The 20,689-nt window shown below is 39.2% G+C and overlaps 1 protein-coding gene across 1 annotated transcript in view; it reads left to right on the top strand.

The window, feature by feature from the left end:
- The first annotated feature begins 1,523 nt into the window (after positions 1-1,523).
- The window catches only part of ATAD1 (ATPase family AAA domain containing 1), a 39,483-nt gene continuing 20,317 nt past the window's right edge, over positions 1,524-20,689 (top strand). The window contains exons 1-5 of the mRNA XM_052660898.1: positions 1,524-1,601; positions 5,150-5,324; positions 16,155-16,253; positions 18,176-18,296; positions 20,124-20,324. Of these exons, the coding sequence (XP_052516858.1) occupies positions 5,163-5,324; positions 16,155-16,253; positions 18,176-18,296; positions 20,124-20,324 (583 nt within the window). The 5' untranslated portion in view covers positions 1,524-1,601; positions 5,150-5,162. The remainder of the gene's footprint in view (positions 1,602-5,149; positions 5,325-16,154; positions 16,254-18,175; positions 18,297-20,123; positions 20,325-20,689) is intronic.

Here is a 20,689-nt window from a genome sequence, read left to right as displayed (position 1 = left end):
TTTTTTTAAAGAATTTATTTATGGTTGTAAACAAAAATACAGGCAAAAAGGCATCGATGTAAAGCATGGACCACTTACAGTATTAGATTCTAAGGCCCCCACTGATTCGTCAATAAATTCAATCATAGTTTTAAAATATTCATTATATTCCTGTCATCCCTTCGTTACTCTTTAAAGTCTTAATTAAGATTTCATCATGTCATGGTCTTACCTCATTCACCTTGATTTTAAAATTTAACTGATATTAAATTACTACTTCAAAGAGAGAATGTAAAGTGTAGGATTTGAATCAGATCTAGGTCCCAATGAAATTTTGTCAGTCATTAGGTGCATGAACTTAGGAAAGTTTATCTAAGCTTTAAAATATGCTCATCTATAAATAATAAATAAAATGGCTATTTTAGAGGATTGAGGATTTTGAGGAATTTAGGTTATGGGTGTGAAGCATAGAAATCTCTCTGAGTTCAGTCCTTTCGGATTCTTTGCGACCCCATGGACTGTAGCCTTCCAGAGGCTCCCACAGAAACATATCGCCTGACAATATGCCTGCCAATAAGTAGACATTCGGTAAACTGTAGCTATTATCCTCACAATATCACAAGCTTGCATTCACTAGATTCAACAATCAGGCTGTTGAATTTTAGCCATCAAGGATGCTGTCTAGAGAGGCACAAACTGCCTTCCAAGGAGGTTAGTAAGAGGAACTGTTCCATTCCTTCTTAGTCTCAACACCTCAGTCTGAAGGAAGTGATGCTGGTATACCTGGGGACCAGTGTCTAAAGTCGTCTCGGCCCCTGCAGTCTGTGTTCTGGAGGAGCCGGCTTTCAGATTTGCTCCCTGGGGACCTTTTTTCACCACGTCTCATTCTGGAAAGGGGAAGGGGAAAAGTAAAAGGGAAGTCACCGAAATGCAAAACCTGTTACAGATGCCCTTTTTAGTCCCTGCTATCAGGCCTGCCCGGGTAGGCTACAGAATCCTTTCGCAGCAAGATTTTAAGGCGCCACCCCCAGGTGTTTGTCTGCGCAGACGAGGGGGAGGTGGGTGAGCTCACCCTAAAACTGAAAGACAGATGGTGAGGGCTGGGGGTTGGCCATGCGCGTTAGAGCTTTGGCTAAAGGACAGAACAGCAGCGTGTGGGTTTGCACCGGGGCTTGGGAGCCAGGGGGACGGTGAAGGGCCGAGGTAAGGCTCAAGTAGAAGTCGAAAAAGAACTTCTTTGAATACTCAGAATACTGAGCATTTCTTTGCACTCTCAAGAAGGCTCCCGGATTTGTCAGTGTTGCGACAGGAGCTGTGAGCAGGGCAGGGACTTTACGTGACAAGCGCCTGCCCCAGTTCTATCTCTGATACTCAACTAAACGCAGAGGTTCGCTTCAGCGGACAGCAGGTTACACATCTGCTGAGGGACCTCGCACCCGCCGAATCCCCCCACCACTTCTACAAGCCGGAAACACGCCCCCTCAAGCACGCGGCACGGCGGCGCATGCTCCGTCCGAGGGGGCGGGCCGCTACTCCGGCCGGAAGTGTTCTTTCCCAGGCGGCGTTTCCTTCCTGTGCAAAGGCTGGTAAGGGCTCCTGCGGCCGCTGTTTCAACCCAGGAGGTGAGTAGCGGGTTCCCGCGGGGCTTCGTAGGCCGGGCGATGGGTCCCGCTGAGCTCCTTCAGGGACCTGCGCGGAGCTGGGACGCCAGTCTCGGGTCGCCTCGCCGTCCTTTCACGCCCCACCTCATTGTCGCCCCTCTGCTTCCCGTAGCCCTTCCTATCCACCGGATTAACCTCCAAGGGCATCCCGGGCTTCGCGTTGGCTCCCGGCCCGGCCTAGGCCCGTAAGTCTCCGTTAGCGCTGCCCCCAAGACGTAGGCCCTTTCCAGGGAATCTCTAGGCAGCCTGGTCGCTGCGGTGGCTTGAGGATCGTTCCGGGCGACCTCAGAACTGGGGTCCTAGGGAAAGGCGGCCAGAACGAACCGGGTCTGATTGTCGCACAGGCACTGCCACCACCTAGTGCAAAAGTGGAGGTGCTTCTTCAGGCCTGGGCACGCTTTCGCGGAAGATGGTGCTGTTAATAATCCGTCCTGTATGTGAATGTTGGCAGGCTTTCTTTGTCCCAGGCAGTGTTCATAGGGCCTTGATGTCTGCGAAATTGGGACGTCTGGGGTTGAGAAAAACTTTGTAAAACACTGCAGTGAATTAGAGAAATGCTGTAGCATGAATACTCTTGTACCTTAACCTGCCAGTAAACTGCTTATTGAGGAGGTGGTACGATTTTAAAGTTTACTACCCTGAAATGGAGAACTCTTTATAATGAAGCTATATGTTGTTATATTTGCCTAACAAATAACTCTGAATTACGGTGTTTTGCCATATATCTTAGTTGTACATGACATCATCCGTGTTTATGTGGATATTTGTGTATTGATCCTAATGTTCATACAAAATTGAAATACAGCCCATAGTGTTGTATGCATGTGCAACTTTAATTATATATTCTGCTGCAGTGGTATTGTTACCATAACAGCCTTACATTGCAGGCATATCAGTGTCATATGAATGTTAGATGAGTGTATAATCAAATACACAGTTAAAACCTACAAGTAGAAGTTTCACTTTCATTTCAGGATTTTGAAGTCACTTTAGAAGAAGGATCCCTTTTAGAAGTGACTAGGTCCAGAGTACTCTGTTGCAGTTAATAGTTTAATTATAGGAAAATATATGGTTAGCACAGGCTTTGTCTTGGTTTTTCTGATAGGTTTAAAAATTGTTACCTCGTTGACTGTGGTATACTGATAGTAGTCCTAGTTCATGTATTTCAGTGACCATCCAGTAGATGGCAGTTTTATCACTGCTAACTCAAACTTTTGAGAACATTTTATTTGAATATCACTAGAAGGCCACGGAGAAGGCAATGGCACCCCACTCCAGTACTCTTGCCTGGAAAATCCCATGGGCAGAGGAGCCTGGTGGGTTGCAGTCCATGGGGTCGCTAGGAGTCCAACACAACTGAGCGATTTCACTTTCACTTTTCACTTTCATGCATTGGAGAAGGAAATGGCAACCCACTCTAGTGTTCTTGCCTGGAGAATCCCAGGGACAGGGGAGCCTGGTGGGCTGCCGTCTATGGGGTTGCACAGAGTCAGACATGACTGAAGCGACTTAGCAGCAGCAGCAGCAGCAGCAGTTTAAGCTAATGGAGAAGGCGATGGCAGCCCACTCCAATACTCTTGCCTGGAAAATCCCATGGACGGAGGAGTATGGTAGGCTGCAGTCCATGGGGTCGCTACGAGTTGGACATGACTGAGCGATTTCACTTTGACTTTTCACTTTCATGCATTGGAGAAGGAAATGGCAACCCACTCTAGTATTCTTGCCTGGAGAATCCCAGAGACTGGGGAGCCTGGTGGGCTGCCGTCTATGGGGTTGTACAGAGCCAGACACGACTGAAGTGACTTAGCATCAGCAGCAGCAGTTTAAGCTAATAAATCTTAATTTTGCCTCTTGTTTTATTTTCATTTGTGAATAATGCTCCCACATAATGATATCCCATGTTCCAACTGAATTTTCAAATTTACTGTGTTGGAATAAAGACTAGGGAAGACAGTTTTTCCACTTACTATAAGAAGGAGTGTATTGTTAACCCATTTTAGAAATCCATGCTGATGATAGAAAGCACACTTTGATTTGTTTCATAAGAGATTTTCACTATATGGCTTCTCTCTAGCTTCTTCTTTTTGTTGTTGTTGGAGAGGGGGGGTTGATTATTCTAGCTTAGTTTTTAATAAGATAATAATGGACTGTGCATTCCTGGAGTAAAGTAAGTGTGTCTTAGCTATTATTGTATACTCAAAATACAGTAGGTAATATATACACATGCTTGATAAGTGCTTTATTGTACGAATTGAGTCACTTAATATCCCTAGGCCAAAATGTCTTTATCCAAAATAAAGGTTTTTCAGTTATTTAATTTAAACCCAGTTGTTAAGTTTGAATTAAATAATGTATTGTTGTGAAGTGAATGTCTCCTAGTGATGCAGAAGGTTGGAATCCTTGAGTTTTCTTTTGGAAATTGTTCAATAGTCTGACACCAAGTCTGTTGGAATGACTGAAGAAAATCTTTAACTAAATAGTACTAGTGAGAATAGAAACAATAATTCTAGAGCTGGAATGACCATAAATTAGCCTATGAAGAACCCAGTTTTCACCTGTTGTTCTGAGTACAGATTTTGGATTATTCCTTTTCACACGAATGCAAAATATACATTCCCCACCCCCCCAAATCACATAGTAGTCAGCACATGCCTTGTGGAGAGAGTATAATGGCGTTATTTGAAGCCAAGATTCTCTCTCTAAAAACGTGATAGTCACATCATCCCTAAAGCTTATTTTATTGGATGGTCATTGCCTTTGACATAAGTGTGCATGCCTCCTGTAGGCCAAGCTGTGGTTGATGTAACTGCTTAGGTATATGTGTAAAAATAGGCATGTTGCCTCCTTTTTTCCTCTTTATCTTGGGTGAGAGCTGTATTTTTGTGGCTCAAATATTTTGAAGATTCTGCTTGTTTCTTACATAGCTAGGTTGTTGGAAATAGTAAGATGGCTCCAACAATTTCATCTCACTTGTGAATTGAGAAATGGCATGTATAAATTTTAGCAGGCTTTGGAAACCTTTAAAAGTAAGTATGAGGGAACAATAAGTCAGTTCACAGTTTGAATTTTACTCAGAAATTACCTCGTATACCATTACATTAGTAAAGTATTTCATTGTTTGGCTGCCTTGTTTCAGTTGTGTGAGTATTATAGTCATTATTTATCTAGATTCCCTGAAATAGTTACTTAAAAGTTCTTTAAAAGAGTAAATACTTTAAGACATTTACTGCATTTTTCAATAGAATTATTCTGTGCTTTAAATTATATGAACTTTTAGGAAAGTTTATTTAAAAATTTAATAAATAAGCTTGTTTCCAAGAGGAGCTTAAAATGTGTTTGTTTACTTAACATTTAAAAATCCATTTCTCCCAAACTAAAACACTTACAAGGTAGGTAATGTTGACTTTGACTAAAAGTCAGCTTTTCTTGTTTAGTTTATGCTACCTATCAGTCTCCCAATTTTAATGAATCTAGTTGTTATCTACTGACATTTCTATTTGTTTTTTAAGGTTAACAATCAAGATGGTACATGCTGAAACCTTTTCTCGTCCCTTGAGTCGGAATGAAGTTGTTGGTTTAATTTTCCGTTTGACAATATTTGGTGCAGTAACATACTTTACAATTAAATGGATGGTAGATGCAATTGATCCAACCAGAAAGCAAAAAGTAGAAGCCCAGAAACAGGTATGATTGAAATGTTTGAGGATCATTTTTCTTGTAGCTAACAAATACTTTTTCATAACACTAAGGATATAGTAGAATTATAAATTAATGACAAATTCTATAAGACCCATGTGGAAATGTTTTTATATAATATTTAATTTCATTATTCCTAAAAAGGTATTTTTTGTTAAATCCTTTTCAACTGTGTAGGCAACTTAGGGGAAAAAGTGAAGAATAAAAATATTACAGTATTTTTAATGAATATCCTACTTAGAATAATTTTTCAGCTTATAAATGAAGGGATCTAGGTAAAATTTTTCAACACACTAAACAAAAAATTTTATCTTCAGTAACGGTATACATTTTACTTTGTGTGACATGTGAAATGTTCCTGTTTTGTAAATAAGTTCATTTGTATCATATTTTAGACGCCACATATAAGTGATATCATATGATATTTGTCTTTCTCTGTTTGACTTATTTCACTTAGTACCATGATCTCTGGGTCCATCCATGTTGCTGCAAATGGCATCATTTCATTTTTCTTTATAGCTGAGTAGTATTCCAGTGTTAATATGTACTTCACCCATCTTCTCTATGCATTCATCTGTCCATGGACTTACAGGTGCTTCCAGTTCTTGTAGGTTCCCTCCAGGCTGTTGTAAATAGTGCTGCTGTGAACACTGGGGTGCATGTACCTCTTTGAATCATAGTTTTCTCCTGATATATCCCCAGAACTGGGCTTGCTGGATCCTATGATACTTCTCAGTTTTTTAAGGAACCTCCATACTGTCCTCCATAGTGGTTGCACCAGTTTACATTCCCACCAACAGTGTTGGAAGGTCCCCTTTTCTCCATACCCTCTCCAACATTTACTATTTGTAGACTTTTTAGATGATGACCATTCTTACTGGTGTGAAGTGATAACCTCATTGTAGTTTTGATTTGCATTTCTTTAATAATTAGCAGTGTTGAATGTCCTTTCATCTGCTTATTGGCCATCTGTATGTCTTTGAAGAAATGTCTGTTTAGGACTTCTGCCTATTTTTGGATTGGGTTGTTTTGTTTTTGTTGTTGTTACTGAATCACATACGCTATTTGTATATTTTAGAAACTAGGCCCTTGTCAGTAGCATTGTTTGCAAATATTTTCTCCCAGTCTATAAATTGTCTTTTCATTTTGTTTATGGTTTCCTTTGGTGTGCAAAAGCTTGACTGTAGAAGTTGTGTTCGACTCTTTGCAACCCTACGGACTGTGTAGTCCATAGAATACTGGAGTGGATAGCCGTTCCCTTCTCCAGGGTATCTTCCCAACCCAGGGATCAAACCCAGGTTTCCTGCATTGCAGGCAGAATCTTTACCAGCTGGACCACAAGGGAAGCCCAAGAATACTAGAGTAGGTAGCCTATCCCTTCTCCAGTGAACCTTCCCGACCCAGAAATCAAACCAGGGTCTCCTATATTGCAGGGAGATTGTTTACCAACTGAGGTATCAAGGAAACACTTATAAGTTTGACTAGGTCCCATTTATTTCCTTAGAAAACATTGCTATTATTTATGTCAGAGATTGTTTTGCCTATGCTTTCTTCTAGGCGTTTTATGGTATCATGTCTTGTATTTAGGTCTTCAAGCCATTTTAAGTTTATTTTCTGTATGGTGTGAGCATCTTTTCTAACTTGATTGATCTACATGCAACTGTCCAACTTTCTCAACACCACTTGCTAAAGAGACTATTCTTTTTCTCCATCGTATATTAAAGATTTTAGGTGATGTTTACAGCAATGTTTTATGAATAATTCACCTTACTGTAGCATATAACAGGGATTGGAATCAGTGTCAACTTGAAAAAGATTTACTATAAAAGTTATGAGTTAAATTTTATTGGGGGCAGAATGAGGACTACAGGCCAGCAGACAGCACCTCAGATAGCTCTGAGAAACTGCTCCAAAGTGGTGGGGGCAAGGTCAGTGTTCATGATTTTGCTGAAGGGGGAGTTCATGCAATCAAGCACTTATCTTACAGAAAGGTTTTCTGCTGGTCACAGGAGCTGATGGGTTGTGCTAAACTATTGCGATGGAAGTTATTGAATAGCTAGGTCATTTCCAAATAAAATAATGATTCAGAACGGAGAAGGCTGTAGCCACCACTACTGCATGTGTTATGACCCTTGCATTCGTAGCTGCTCCCACAACCACATCAGCACAGGAAATACCAGAGACAGAACCAGAGCCTAAAAAGGAGACTGAAAGTGAGGGTAAAGATAACCTTGATGACTTAGAAAAGCACCTGGTGAAAAGGCCCTGAGATCAATGTGGAAGGCTCAAGTGTCCCCTCAGTCCTAGGTGGAAATGCTTGTTATAATGTAAATTTTATTTGGTTTGTATGCAATTCAGTTTCAAAATTGCTAAAAATTTTTTGAGCTTTAGACTATAACATATGTTGTAATAATTGCTAGGTTGAAGTTCACCATGTGAAAAAGAAAAAGGGCATGGATATACATTGTAAAAGATGTTCACAGTGTATTAGTGACATTTTTTTCATTGACAGCTGGCGTAAATCTGTTCAGAGTGAAATATTTTAAGTCAAAAAAGAAAAATCCCCCTTTTAAAAAAGGGGGTTTAAATATTGTTGTCATTCTTATGGTTCATTTAAATACCCCTGGCGCTCCCCAGAGGTTTTTCTTTCTACTTTTTCTCTCTTTTTCCTTTTTCCCATTTGAGTCTTAGCACCCACTTATGATGCTTTCAACCGTGTATGGTTTGCAAGCTTTCCCAGAACTACTGTTGAACTGCCGCAAAAGTGTAAATGAATATTTTAATGCCACAGTCTTTCCTGTTGCCTGTGGAATTTCTGCTGAAATGAATCAGGATTCTAGCTCTAAGATGAGACAGAAAATGAAACCATGTTGTTTGCCAGGACACTGTGGGTTTATATAGATGTGTAACAAGTTGATTTGGAACTCTGGAATTTCATTCTTTCCTCTTTTTTTATAAAGGCAATTAACTAGTCCCAGGAAGGATCCTTCAGTTATATACAATTTTGTTTTATGAAAAAAAATAAGATTCAGAAATATTAATTACTGAACACTAACTTTCTTTTACAAAGAAACTAGAGATTTTGGACTATTAATAAATAATGTTCAATGCCATCCTGAGATGTCCTCTATAAGAAAGCAGTTGTTTTTAGAAATGATCATTGGTGTTTATGTTTGCCAATCTACAGAATACTAATAAAGGACAGTTAGTTCATGATTGCTTAAGGAAAGTGTGATGTGATTTTCTATTAAAGAAGTTATGAGGAATGGAGTTGATTTTGTTAAGGGGACAGGAAATATGTCTTATTTACCTGGGGAGGTGGATGGGTACAGGGAGCCACTTCTGGTACCAAGGCTCCATTTCTCAGAGAGTTCAGGCAAAGGAAAGAAGTCCACTCTGGGTATTTTCATCAGTTGCCATAACTGTCAGCTTAAAAGATGCACAACATGAGAGTTGCTAGTTAAGTTTTATTTGGGACAAAATGAAGACTGCAGCCTGGGAGACAACACCTCAGATACCTCTGAGAAACTGCTGTTTATAAAGGGGTCAGGCAAGGTAGGTCAATATATATGATTTTGGTGAAGGAGTGTTCATGCAGTCAAGCACTTTTTGTACAAAAAGATTTTGCTACTGGTTCCAAGGAGGTGATGTCACCATGAGGGGACTTACTTAGTGCTTTTCTAAATATGAGGAGATCCGAAGATCAGTTCAGGTCAGTTCAGTTGCTCAGTTGTGTTGGACTCTTTGTGACCCCATGGACTGCAGCACACCAGGCTTCCCTGTCCATCACCAACTCCTGGAGCTTGCTCAAACTCATGTCCATCGAGTTGGTGATGCCATCCAACCATCTCATCCTCTTTCGTCCTCTTCTCCTGCCTTGAATCTTTACCAGCATCAGGGTCTTTTCCAAGGAGTCAGTTCTTCACATCAGATGGCCAAAGTATTGGAGCTTCAGCTTCAGCATCAGTCCTGCCAATGAATATTCAGGACTGATTTCCTTTGGGATTGACTGGTTTGATCTTCTTGGAGTCCAAGGGACTCGCAAGAGTCTTCTCCAACACCACAGTTCAAAAGCATCAATTCTTAGGCACCTCAGCTTTCTTCATGGTCCAATTCTCACATCCATACATGACAACTGGAAAAACCAAAGCTTTGACTAGACAGACCTTTGTTGGCAAAGTAATGTCTCTGCTTTTTAGTATGCTTTCTAGATTGGTCATAGCTTTTCTTCAAAGGAGCAAGTGTCTTAATTTCATGGCTGCAGTCAGCGTCTGCAGTGATTTTGGAGCCCGAGAAGATAGCAGTTCCTGAAAGTAACTGTCTGAAGACCTGTTCCAGCAGTTTCTCTGGAGCACAGAATGCCTCATTCTCAACCCTAGATTCCCTGCAGGGCATGTCGAAGGTCAACAGCTGTGGCAGCACAGGATTCAGTCCTCTCAGGGACAGAAGGCAAATGCCCTTGGCAAGTGCAAATATGTCACTGACAAAGGAAACTAGAACCAAGATATGTTGGTTATAGACAAGTAATGCTGGCAAAGACCTAGAATAAAGGAGTGACAAAAGAAGTGGAATGGGTAAAGTAGGTAAATGTTCGAAGGAGTTTGTGATGACGAGAAAAGGTACGTCTTACAGGTGAATCTGAGATTGGTCTGGAATCCTCAGACTCATGGTGTCTTTTATAGAGTTTTAGAATCTATAGATGGGGCAAGTACTTGAGAAGATGACGTTTGATTTGGGCATATTGAGATTGTGTTGGTGGTAGGAATCCAAGGGAAAATATTCATGGAGCTGTTGAAATTGTAGGTGTAAATGGCAGGGGAAGGATTAGTCTTTGTGTTAGTCACTCAGTCATGTCCAACTCTTTGTGATCCCTTGGACTATAGTACACAAGAATCCTCTGTCCATGGGATTCTCCAGGCAAGAATACTGGAGTAGTTGCCATTTCCTGTTCCAAAGAATCTTTCTGAACCAGGGACCAAATCCGGGTCTCCCACCTCGCAGGCAGACTCTTTACCAACTGAACCACCAGGGAAGCCAAAAAGAAAGTGAAAGTTGCTCAGTTGTGCCTGACTCTTTGCAACCCCGTGGACTGTGTAGCCTGCCAGGCTCCTCTGTCCATGGAATTCTCCAGCAAGAATACTGGAATGGGTAGCTATTCCTTTCTCCAGGGGATCTTCCCAACCCAGGGACTGAACCCAGGTCTCCCACATTGCAGGCAGATTCTTTATTGTCTGAGCAACCAGAGAATCCCAACAGTCTTTGGAGATTGCTCATCAGATGCCCTTAAGGAATTGGACTCATTGGGGCAGCGAGTCTTGGTAAGATAGGGTAAGCCCCAGGGCCACTGGTGTGTGGCTGCTGAGTCCCTAAGTTGTGTCCTACTCTTTGTGACCCCATGGACTGTGGCACACATGGCTTCACTGTCTTTCTAGAGTTTATTCAGATTCATGTCCATTGAGTTAGTGATGCTGTCTGTCTCATCCTCTCCCGCCCTCTTCTTTTACCTGTGACCTTTCCCAGCATCAGGATCTTTTTCAGTGAGTCGGCTCTTTGCATCAGGTGACCATAGTATTGGAGCTTCAGCATAGTCCTTCCAATGAATATTCAGGGTTGATTTCCTTTAGGGTTAACTGGTTTGATATCCTTGCTGTCCAAGGGATTCTCAACAGTCTTCTCAAGCACCACAGTTTGAAAGCATCAATTCTTTAGCTCTCAGCCTTCTTTAGAGTCCAATTCTTACATCTGTACATGACTACTGGAAAAACCATACCTTTGACTATACATACGGATCTTTGTCAGCAAAGTGATGTCTCTGCTTCTTAATACACTGTCTAGGTTTGTCATAGCTTTCCTTCCGAGGAGCAGGTGTCTTAATTTCATCACTGCAGTCACCATCCATAGTGATTTTGGAGCCCAAGAAAAGAAAATCTGTCACTGGTTCCACTTTTTGCCCTTCTGTTTGCCACAAAGTGATGGGACTGGATGTCATGATCTTAGTTTTTTTAATGTTGAGTTTAAAGCCATCTTTTTCACTTTCCTCTTTCACCCTCATCAAGAAGCTCTTTAGTTCCTCTTGGCTTTCTGCCATTAGAGTAGTACCATCTGCATATATGATGTTGTTATTTCTTCTGGCAGTCTTGATTTCAGCTTGTGATTCATCCAGCCCGACATTTCACATGATGTACTCTGCATATAAGTTAAGTAAGCAGGGTGACAATACAGCTTTGTCTTATTGCTTTCCCAATTCTGAACCAGTCCGTTTTTCCATTTCTGGTTATAGCTGTTGCTTCTTGATCTATGTACAGGTTTCTCAGGAGGCAGGTAAGGTGATATGTTATTCCCATCTCTTTAAGAATTTCCCACAGTAAAATTTGAGGGTTTTTCTTACCAAATCACTTTTCCACTTTGCTCCTTCAACCATTAGGATTTATACATTCAAATATCTGTTGAAAGCATATGTAATATGTCACTACAATAGATGCTAGTGACTGGGAGGTCTCTAAAGGAGCTGTTATATAATATAAATAATCGGCTGAAGAGTAAACCTTCATTTGGGGGTAGGAAGATGGTGCACACCAAGTGGAGAATGAATAGGTCGGTATGATAAGTACCTGGACTGACCCTCCTGATGAAAATGACTAAGCAGTCCACATATTCTAACTGATATAAAGGCGTTCATGAGCTTGCAAGAAAGTAAAATATGCAGATAAAAAACATAAAGCAAAAATTCAGAAAGGTAAATGGAGTTTGATGGCTGACTTTTACAATTGGTGGAATTTGCTAAACGTACAAAATTAGAGCTTCTGTTTTTATGATCCAGAGGAGGTCAGAGTACAAAGCATAGTGCCAATCAAAGACAGAGAGCCTCAGAGATGATATTCCCATCAAAGCCTCCAAGATGATATTCTTTGACCCCCAAAGACTGTATGTATGTAACTAAAGACAAAGCTGTAGTTATGGTTTAGAAAAAGAAATTTAAGTTGTATTTAACATAAGTTGAAACATGCACATAAAGCATCAAGAAAGCTGGTTGAACAAAAATTAACTTTAAGGTAAAAATATTAATAGAGAAAATGAGGTTCACTATAGGATGATTAAAAATTCAATTCACCAAGAAATATAACATTTCTATATTATGTGCATCTATTAATGTAGCATTAAAATACATAAAGCAAAAATATATAGAATTACAGAGAGAAATAACATATTCATCATCGTGGTGGAAGGTTTTAAACATTTCTTTCAATAATTGGTAGATGAAACATTTTTAGAGAATGTAGGTTTAAACAAATAATAAGCTTTATCTGTACCTGTATGTTGTACATTGTACCCAAAACAAATGTTGAGTGCATCTCCCAAGCATGCATATAAGATTTGTGACATTAAACCAAATGCTGGTTTATAAAGCAAAATCTGAAGTTTCATTTTACTGGTAGCATATTTATTATAGGGGTTCCCCTGATGGCTCAGTGGGTGAAGAATCTGCCTGCAATGCAAGAGACACAGGAGACACGGGTTCAATCCTTGGGTCAGGAAGATCCCCTGGAGTAGGAAATGGCAAGCCACTTAAGTATTCTTGCCTGGAAAATTCCATGGACAGCGGAGCCTGGCGGGTTACAGTCCATGAGGTCGCAAAGAGTCAGACACGACTGAGCGACAAAGCACACGCACACACTGGCTATACTGCAGTACAGTGTACATCATTCAGGTCAGTTCAGTCGCTCAGTCGTGTCCGACTCTTGGCGACCCCATGAATCGCAGCACGCCAGGCCTCCCTGTCCATCACCAACTCCTGGAGTTCACTCAGACTCACGTCCATCAAGTCCGTGATGCCATCCAGCCATCTCATCCTGGGTGGTCCCCTTCTCCTCCTGCCCCCAATCCCTCCCAGCATCAGAGTCTTTTCCAGTGAGTCAACTCTTCGCGTGAGGTGGCCAAAGTACTGGAGTTTCAGCTTTAGCATCATTCCTTCCAAAGAAATCCCAGGATCATTAGATATATCCAATAAGTTTGGAGAGTAGGGACCATTTCTAAATAACTCTTAGATAAAAGAACACATAGAAATGATACTGTAATTTAATTAAACTTAAAATACTAGGTTGTATTTAGGGAGAATTTGGGGCTTCCCTGGTAACTCAGCTGGTAAAGAATCCGGCTGTAATGAAGGAGACCGGGTTCCATTCCTAGGTCAGGACTATCCCCTGGAGAAGGGGTAGGCTACCCACTCCAGTATTCTTGGGCTTCTCTGGTGCCTCAGTCAGTAAAGAATTTACCTGCAATGTGGGAGACCTGTGTTCGATCCCTGGGATGGAAAGATACCCTGGGAAAGGGCATGGCACCCCACTCCAGTATTAGGCCTGGAGAATGCTGTGGACAGGAGACTGGCGGGCTACCGCCCACGGAGTCGCAAAGTGCTGGACACGACTGAGCAGCCAGCGCAGCACAGGGGAGTTGCTGTTCTTGAGTATTTTTATTAGAGAGAAGGTAGACAGTTGGTAAAGTAAGTACCCAGTCTGGGCTGAGGAAAATGCTTTTAACAAAGTAAACCCATGGATAGTGAACAAATGGAGATAATAAAGATAGGATGAATTAGTAAAAAGTAGAATAATGAGAGAGTGAATAGAAATATAGAAAATGGATATATAATAGAAAAACTCAGTACTACCAAAAGTTGGCTATTTGAAAAGACTGATAAAATGGACACTTCTGTAAGACCAATCAAGAAAAAAGGGAAGCTACCAATAACTGTTACTAAGAATGATAAAAGGCAGTGCAATGGCAGGTGCTGTAGGCCTTAAAAATTAAGACAGTTAATAATTGTATCAGTCAGTTTGAAAACCTAAATTACATAGACAAACTTAGAAAATTGTGAATTACCATAGCTGACTTAGGAATTAGAATAATACTTCCATAACTATGAAATACATCGATATTGGAAAAAATATTTCCATAAAGAAAACTACAAGCTCATAGAATTCTACTGGCAAATTCTAGCAAGATTTAAGAAACAATAATAACAATTTTATATGAACTTTCCTAGAGAGTAGGAAAAGAGGAAACACCAAACCTTTCTATGAGGGTAGCATATCGACAATTCCAAAACTTTAAGATGAATGTGAAAATTTTTAATGAAATATTAGCATCCAAGTTGTGATAACCAAAGGTATTTTCAGACATTGCTAAATGTCCCCTGGGGATACAAAGTCACCCCTGATTGAGAACCACTGTTTCAGAGCATGGCCTAAAAAGAACACGTGTGGGATGGCTTCTCATTTATAGAAGTACAGTGAAAAAGAAGAGTTAAATGCTCTAAATAGGTTATAGGTGCAGAAAATAGGATACCTTTTACAGCCGACACATTTGAAATCAGTGAAAGAGAAGTTATTTGTAAGAAAGAGAAGAATCTGGAAAAGGCTGCTTTATCCATTAATACAGTAAGTTTATAGAGGGTGGCTAATGAGGAAAAATGATTTGGTTCATAGCACTTTTTAAAAAATGCCATACTATGATATGATCAACACACATCCTAATCCTGTAGCTAACCTATAATCATGCCGTGTGATATGAATATTTTTAAGAGTAGCAATATTGCTGACAAATAGCAAGATTATATATAATCAGAAGTGTTCTAGGAAAATGTAACAGCAAAAATCTAAGTAAATGATTTATCAGGGCACCTTCATTTCTAAAAAGATTCACTTAAGTGAAATGTGAATATGTTGTCTCTAGTGGCTACAAACTAACCATGTAATTGAGGAAACCAAAATAATATATGTGACCGTTAGAATATAGGCTCAAGTTGGAACTGCCTGGACTCACATGTTGTCTGTTCCATTTGCTAACTTAAACTGAGACAGATAACAGTCTGACCTGAGCTTCAGTTGCTTTTTCTGTTTTGGGGAAAAATTGTACCTACCTCATAGGATCTCTCTGAGAATTCAGTGAGTTAATCCATCCAGAGTGTTTTGGCATGATGTATGGCACATTCAGTAAATGTTTATCCGTATCCTTATTTTAATTGAAAGCTTTGTTGCTTTACTAGAGCTTCCAGGGTGAGGCTGGTTTTGCCCAGCTCTGAACATATGTGGGAGTGGAAGTGTTAGTCGCTCAGTCTTGTGGGGCCCTTCACGGCTCCGTGGACTGTAGCCTGCCAGGTGGCTCTGTCCCTGAAATTTTCCAGACAAGAATACTGGAGTGGGTTGCCGTTCCCTTCTCCAAATGTGCAAGCATACTCCTAATTCAAAATTACTTTTATTGTCTGGTGGCCTAGCCTCAAGAATTGACTTTAAGTAAAAGGGTGGCATCAGAGAACAATCTAAAATTAGGTAGGTCAGAACACCTGCTGTAGATATATGGGTAATTTCAGGAAAGTTAGACACCTGTTTTCAGATACTCTACAAATTTAAGGAAAGAAACTTCATTTGTCCAGTTCTTAATACCCTGCACTCCTTGATCTTTCGTCTTAAGGCTTCATCTGCATCTGTCGTCGTAATCTTCCTGGGAAAGAGAAATCTGATTGGACCTTAGAGTCTCACTGCAGCACTGAGAGGCCGTGCATTATGTTTCTTCAGTCATGTGCTCTATTTTCTCGTTTCCCAGGAGCTGATTTAAATTGCCCTGGTTTCTGTAGAGTCGACTTTCGGGTCTTTTTTTTTAACCGAAGGACTTAACAGTGGGGAAGGATGAAATCAGTTGGTGTAGAATATCTGGAAAATCTTGCATGTCTATTCATTGCTCTGTAGACTTCACAGATACATGTTTTGAAGTGCTAGTGTCTAAATATCAAACTAAAGGAGGTTGCTTGTTTTTTCTTTCTAGGCAGAAAAGTTAATGAAACAAATTGGTGTGAAAAATGTGAAGCTTTCAGAATATGAAATGAGTATTGCTGCCCATCTGGTAGACCCTCTTAACATGCATGTATGTATCCTTAATCTTATTCTTTTTGGTCTAACGTTTTGTGTCAAGAGTCCCAAAGACCATGACTAGGTTTAATGATTCTCTAGGAGGAATCACAGAATTCCGTGCAGTCATATTTATGAATATAAGATACTACAGCAAAAGGATATAAGACAAAATCAGCAAAGAAAGAGGGGACATGTAGTGAAGTCTGTAGGAAATCAGACGAACTCCCAGGAGTTCTCCCAATGCACTTAATACACAGAATGCACTTAATTCTTTCATCAGAAGGTTGTGAGAACACATATCAAATGCTTTCCATGAAGGAAGCTCATTAGAGACTTAGGGCCCAGAGTTTTAATTGGGATTGGTTCCATTTCCCTAACATGTATCAAAATTCTAGACTCTCATAAGGAAAATAGGTGTCCACCATAAAGATACTGTTTACACAGTTTAGACACAGCAAGCTGTTCTTATCTGGAGAATGGAGGAAGCTCCTGAAAGAAGGGCTAGCTGCGCATGCAGCTGTTACCTCCTCTAAGGGTAATAGTCTCAGGCCCACTTGTAGGAACCTTTTTAGCACACATTTGTTTAGTTAAACTTGTACTTTTATATATTCACCTTTGTGGCATGTAAAATTACTGCTGTAAGTTGATGTTTGACTTGAAGTTGAAATCTAAATTTTTATAATCTAAAGTATTATAGCACAAGATTCTGAATCCCAGTTTTTCCATTTATGCCCTTGGGAAATTTATTTACTCTTTTGAGTTTCAATTTCCTCATGTGTAATCCAGGGACAGTGTAGTATCTGCTCTTCTTACTTCTAAAGGATTATTTTGAGCATCAGATTAATGTAATTTATAAATTCTGAAATCCTGGGTGAATATTTTATAACAAAGGTATAAATAAATAGAATGAAATATGATACCCTTATCTCCAAATTTAGGAAATAAAAATGTACAATGTCTATTAATATCTTTGTTCACAGAGACATACATGCCCTTCCAGAATTAACCCTCCATTTGAAATGAGGATCCTTTGTTACAATGAAAATAAGTGAAAATTAGTTACAGTGATAATAAGTGATGATTTTTTTCAGTTCTGGCTATGATTTTTCCCTTTTTTCTTCATGATGGAAAATAAATAAATCTGTTGTAAACATTGCTTTTGACCAGCCCCACTTCCAGCCCCTTTACTCTTCTAAATCAAATCTAAGTTGTTTTTGTTTGTTTTTCAGTTAGTTTATTGACTGCCCTCCCCTGACTCCCTCCATTTTTTTTTTAAAGCTGAGTCAGAAGGCTTAAAAATACACAAGCTGTATCTGTTTTGAATACATATATCCCCTGTTACTCTTTATAAATATAGAAATTTTGACACAGTTTCGTTTTGATTGATAAAGTTTGGAAGCCCAGTTTGGTGGGTTTAGGCCTTGTTTCTAAACTCCTTGCTATTATGTTTGACGGCATCATGTCTGAATTAGGCACACTCCTGGTGAGCTCTTCCTATTAGCTAGTGCTAAATTATCTGTCTCAGCTAGCTGTCAATCTCAGCTACCTCTTAACAGAATGACTTCAGTTTATTAGATCCCTGCCAGACCTAGTTTTTTTTTTTTTAAATAATAGGTAGTGTTCTTGCCTGGAGAATCCCAGGGACGGCAGAGCCTGGTGGGCTGCCGGCTACAGGGTCGCACAGAGTCGGACACGACTGAAGCGACTTAGCAGCAGCAGCAGGAGCAGCAGCAGCTGACTATTAAATTGCTTTTTGCAGCTCACAGTAGTTTAATAATTTCAGTATTGCTTAAGAATACTTACATTAATAGATCATTTTAAACTTATTATTTAGGTATAATCAAATCTTATCATTTGGGATTTTTTTGTTTGTTTTTTTACTTCAGTGAATATACATTAGTGGTAAAATTTCATGCTGACTTTACCTTTTACCAGGTTACTTGGAGTGATATAGCAGGTTTGGATGATGTCATTACAGATCTGAAAGATACAGTCATCTTACCTATCAAAAAGAAGCATTTGTTTGAAAATTCCAGGCTTCTACAGCCTCCAAAAGGTATATTAAAAGTTTATATTTGTGAAAACATTAAAAGTCTGGAGAACACGGAAACTTTCTGCCTTTATAGAACTGACGTTTTTGAAGTTGGATTTTCAAGAGATTGCTGAGATCCAGTGAATGGTTTTATAAATAATTATTTTAAGATAATTGCTCATTCTTCAGCTTTCCAAATTTAGATAATTTTTCCCCTGTATAGATATTACATGTCAACATAATCCCTTTATTTCAAATTCATATTTATTACAAGAAAATGAAATTAGGGAAGTCAATGATAAAAAAGATTCAAAGTAAAAATATGGGTCTTTGTCAAAAAGAAGATAAGACTTCTTTTTGTTTTTTCACTATACTAGTGATTTTTTTTCCCCCCTTTTGGTATTTCTATTTACTTTTAGATTACAATAGTTTTTTTTGTTTGTTTTTGTTTTTTTAGAAGGAATAGTGAATGGATGAACTAGAAATTAAGGAATTAAATGTTACTTATTTTTAAGGGGAATATTTTCTTATTCCTAGTTAGTAATAACTGCAGAAGCCTTGTAACTCAAGAGTCGACAGTATTTATAAATGCATCCTTAAATGCAGTACTTCTGTTATAAATCATTCACATATTGATCATGTTTAAGGTTTATTGAAGGCGATTCAAGTGTAGCTTTCTTGATAATTGACAGTGAGATCTATAGAGGTGTGTTGCTGTGGCTTCAGATATAAATTCTGTAGTGTAGCTTATTTATTGCCATCTAGTAGAAGCTTCTCTTTATTATATTATCAAAGCTAGCGAGGTTGTTAGTCAACACTGAAATCAAATTATTAGATAAATACATTTCTCAAAAGAGTAGGGTCTTTAAAAATATCAAAACAACATGTATAAATTGTAGTTGTTTATAATCTTAACTAATTTTACAGCTGTATCAAAAAGTGCATTAAATTGAAACAAATAGCTGTACATTTTTATGAAGTAGAAAAGTTTTGTTTCTGGTCAATAGAGGATGACAGTTATCAAAAATCGCATACTTTTTCATTAACTAAAACAACAAATCTGTTTTTTATGTATTTATTTTATTTTCTGAAACAGCAAAACTGCTCTTTTCTCCCTAACAAAATGCATTTAGTTTATTGTGATTAAGAGAAAGTTTTCCCCAAAGAAAATTTCAAATGATTTATCTGTGCCCAGATCAAAAGAGTAAGGTAGAAATTGGATTATTAAGTTCTTCGCTACCTTCTTGCAGATTGTTTATAGTGTGAAGAATGAACTTTTGTGAGTTTTTATGTCTCAGTTTCACAATGCTAATGAATGTAGGAAATTTTCTCATCAGTGGTTTTTTTTTAGGCTAGGTAATTGGGTGACTTAACCAACTGGACTTGGTTTAAAATCCCAATTAGCATAGCAGATGCCAAATTATGAGGGGTACTTTAACAGCCTTATGTAAATCTGGTTTTTATCTAAATGCATCATCTGAAACTAAGGGTGGTTCCAAATTTTTCTAAGTTATATAGGTATTTCCTTATTATGTGATCTAAAGCAGCAGTCCCCAACATTTTTTGGCACCAGGGACCAGCTTAGTGGAAGACAAAGATCGTTCTCCTGAACTGGACTGTTTGATGAAGGGAGGAAGCACGAGGGTGCTGTAACCCCAAGTAGATGTCATCACTGACACAAACTTAGGATGTGGCACCTTCCTTTCTACTATAAGAAAAAATTAATAAAAATAGAAATGAATCTTATGAAGCATTTTAGTATGAACAGAATTAATATTACGTTGACTATCCCATAAACTAGCAAATCTCATTCTCTTAAAGGAGATAATAAAATAATGTGTTAATTTCCAGGTGTGCTTCTCTATGGGCCTCCAGGCTGTGGCAAAACATTGATTGCCAAGGCCACAGCCAAAGAAGCAGGCTGTCGATTTATTAACCTTCAGCCTTCCACACTGACGGATAAGTGGTACGGAGAATCTCAGAAACTGGCTGCTGCGGTTTTCTCCCTTGCCATAAAGCTACAGCCTTCCATCATCTTTATAGATGAAATAGGTATGCTGTGTCTCTAAACAGTGTGCAGCGGGCTTGCGTGTACATATTTCCTTCCGCTTATATGTTTGTTCAGGGTAGGCACCCAGAAGGTGACCATCAACTTGATTGTGGGATGTGTCCATCTTCAACTTCATTAGGATCACTAGTGTTAACTACTGTGTTACACCAGTTCTTCAAAGTGGTTATACCCATTTTCACTCTCATCAGTAAATAGTTTGTTTCCTTACATACTCCTCCCCAAAACTTCTCTTTTTCAGGCAGTAACGTTGATTTATGTCAATTTAAAGAGCAAGAATCATCTCATTGTTTTGTGGTTGCCGCTTACTGGTACATTTGTGCATCTTGTAGCAAGTTGATTAGCGATT

Source organism: Budorcas taxicolor, chromosome 23 (genome assembly GCF_023091745.1).
Source record: "Budorcas taxicolor isolate Tak-1 chromosome 23, Takin1.1, whole genome shotgun sequence".
Lineage (NCBI taxonomy): Eukaryota > Metazoa > Chordata > Mammalia > Artiodactyla > Bovidae > Budorcas > Budorcas taxicolor.
The sequence above is the reverse complement of the archived record's forward strand: the minus strand, read 5'-3'. Positions and strand labels throughout refer to the sequence as shown.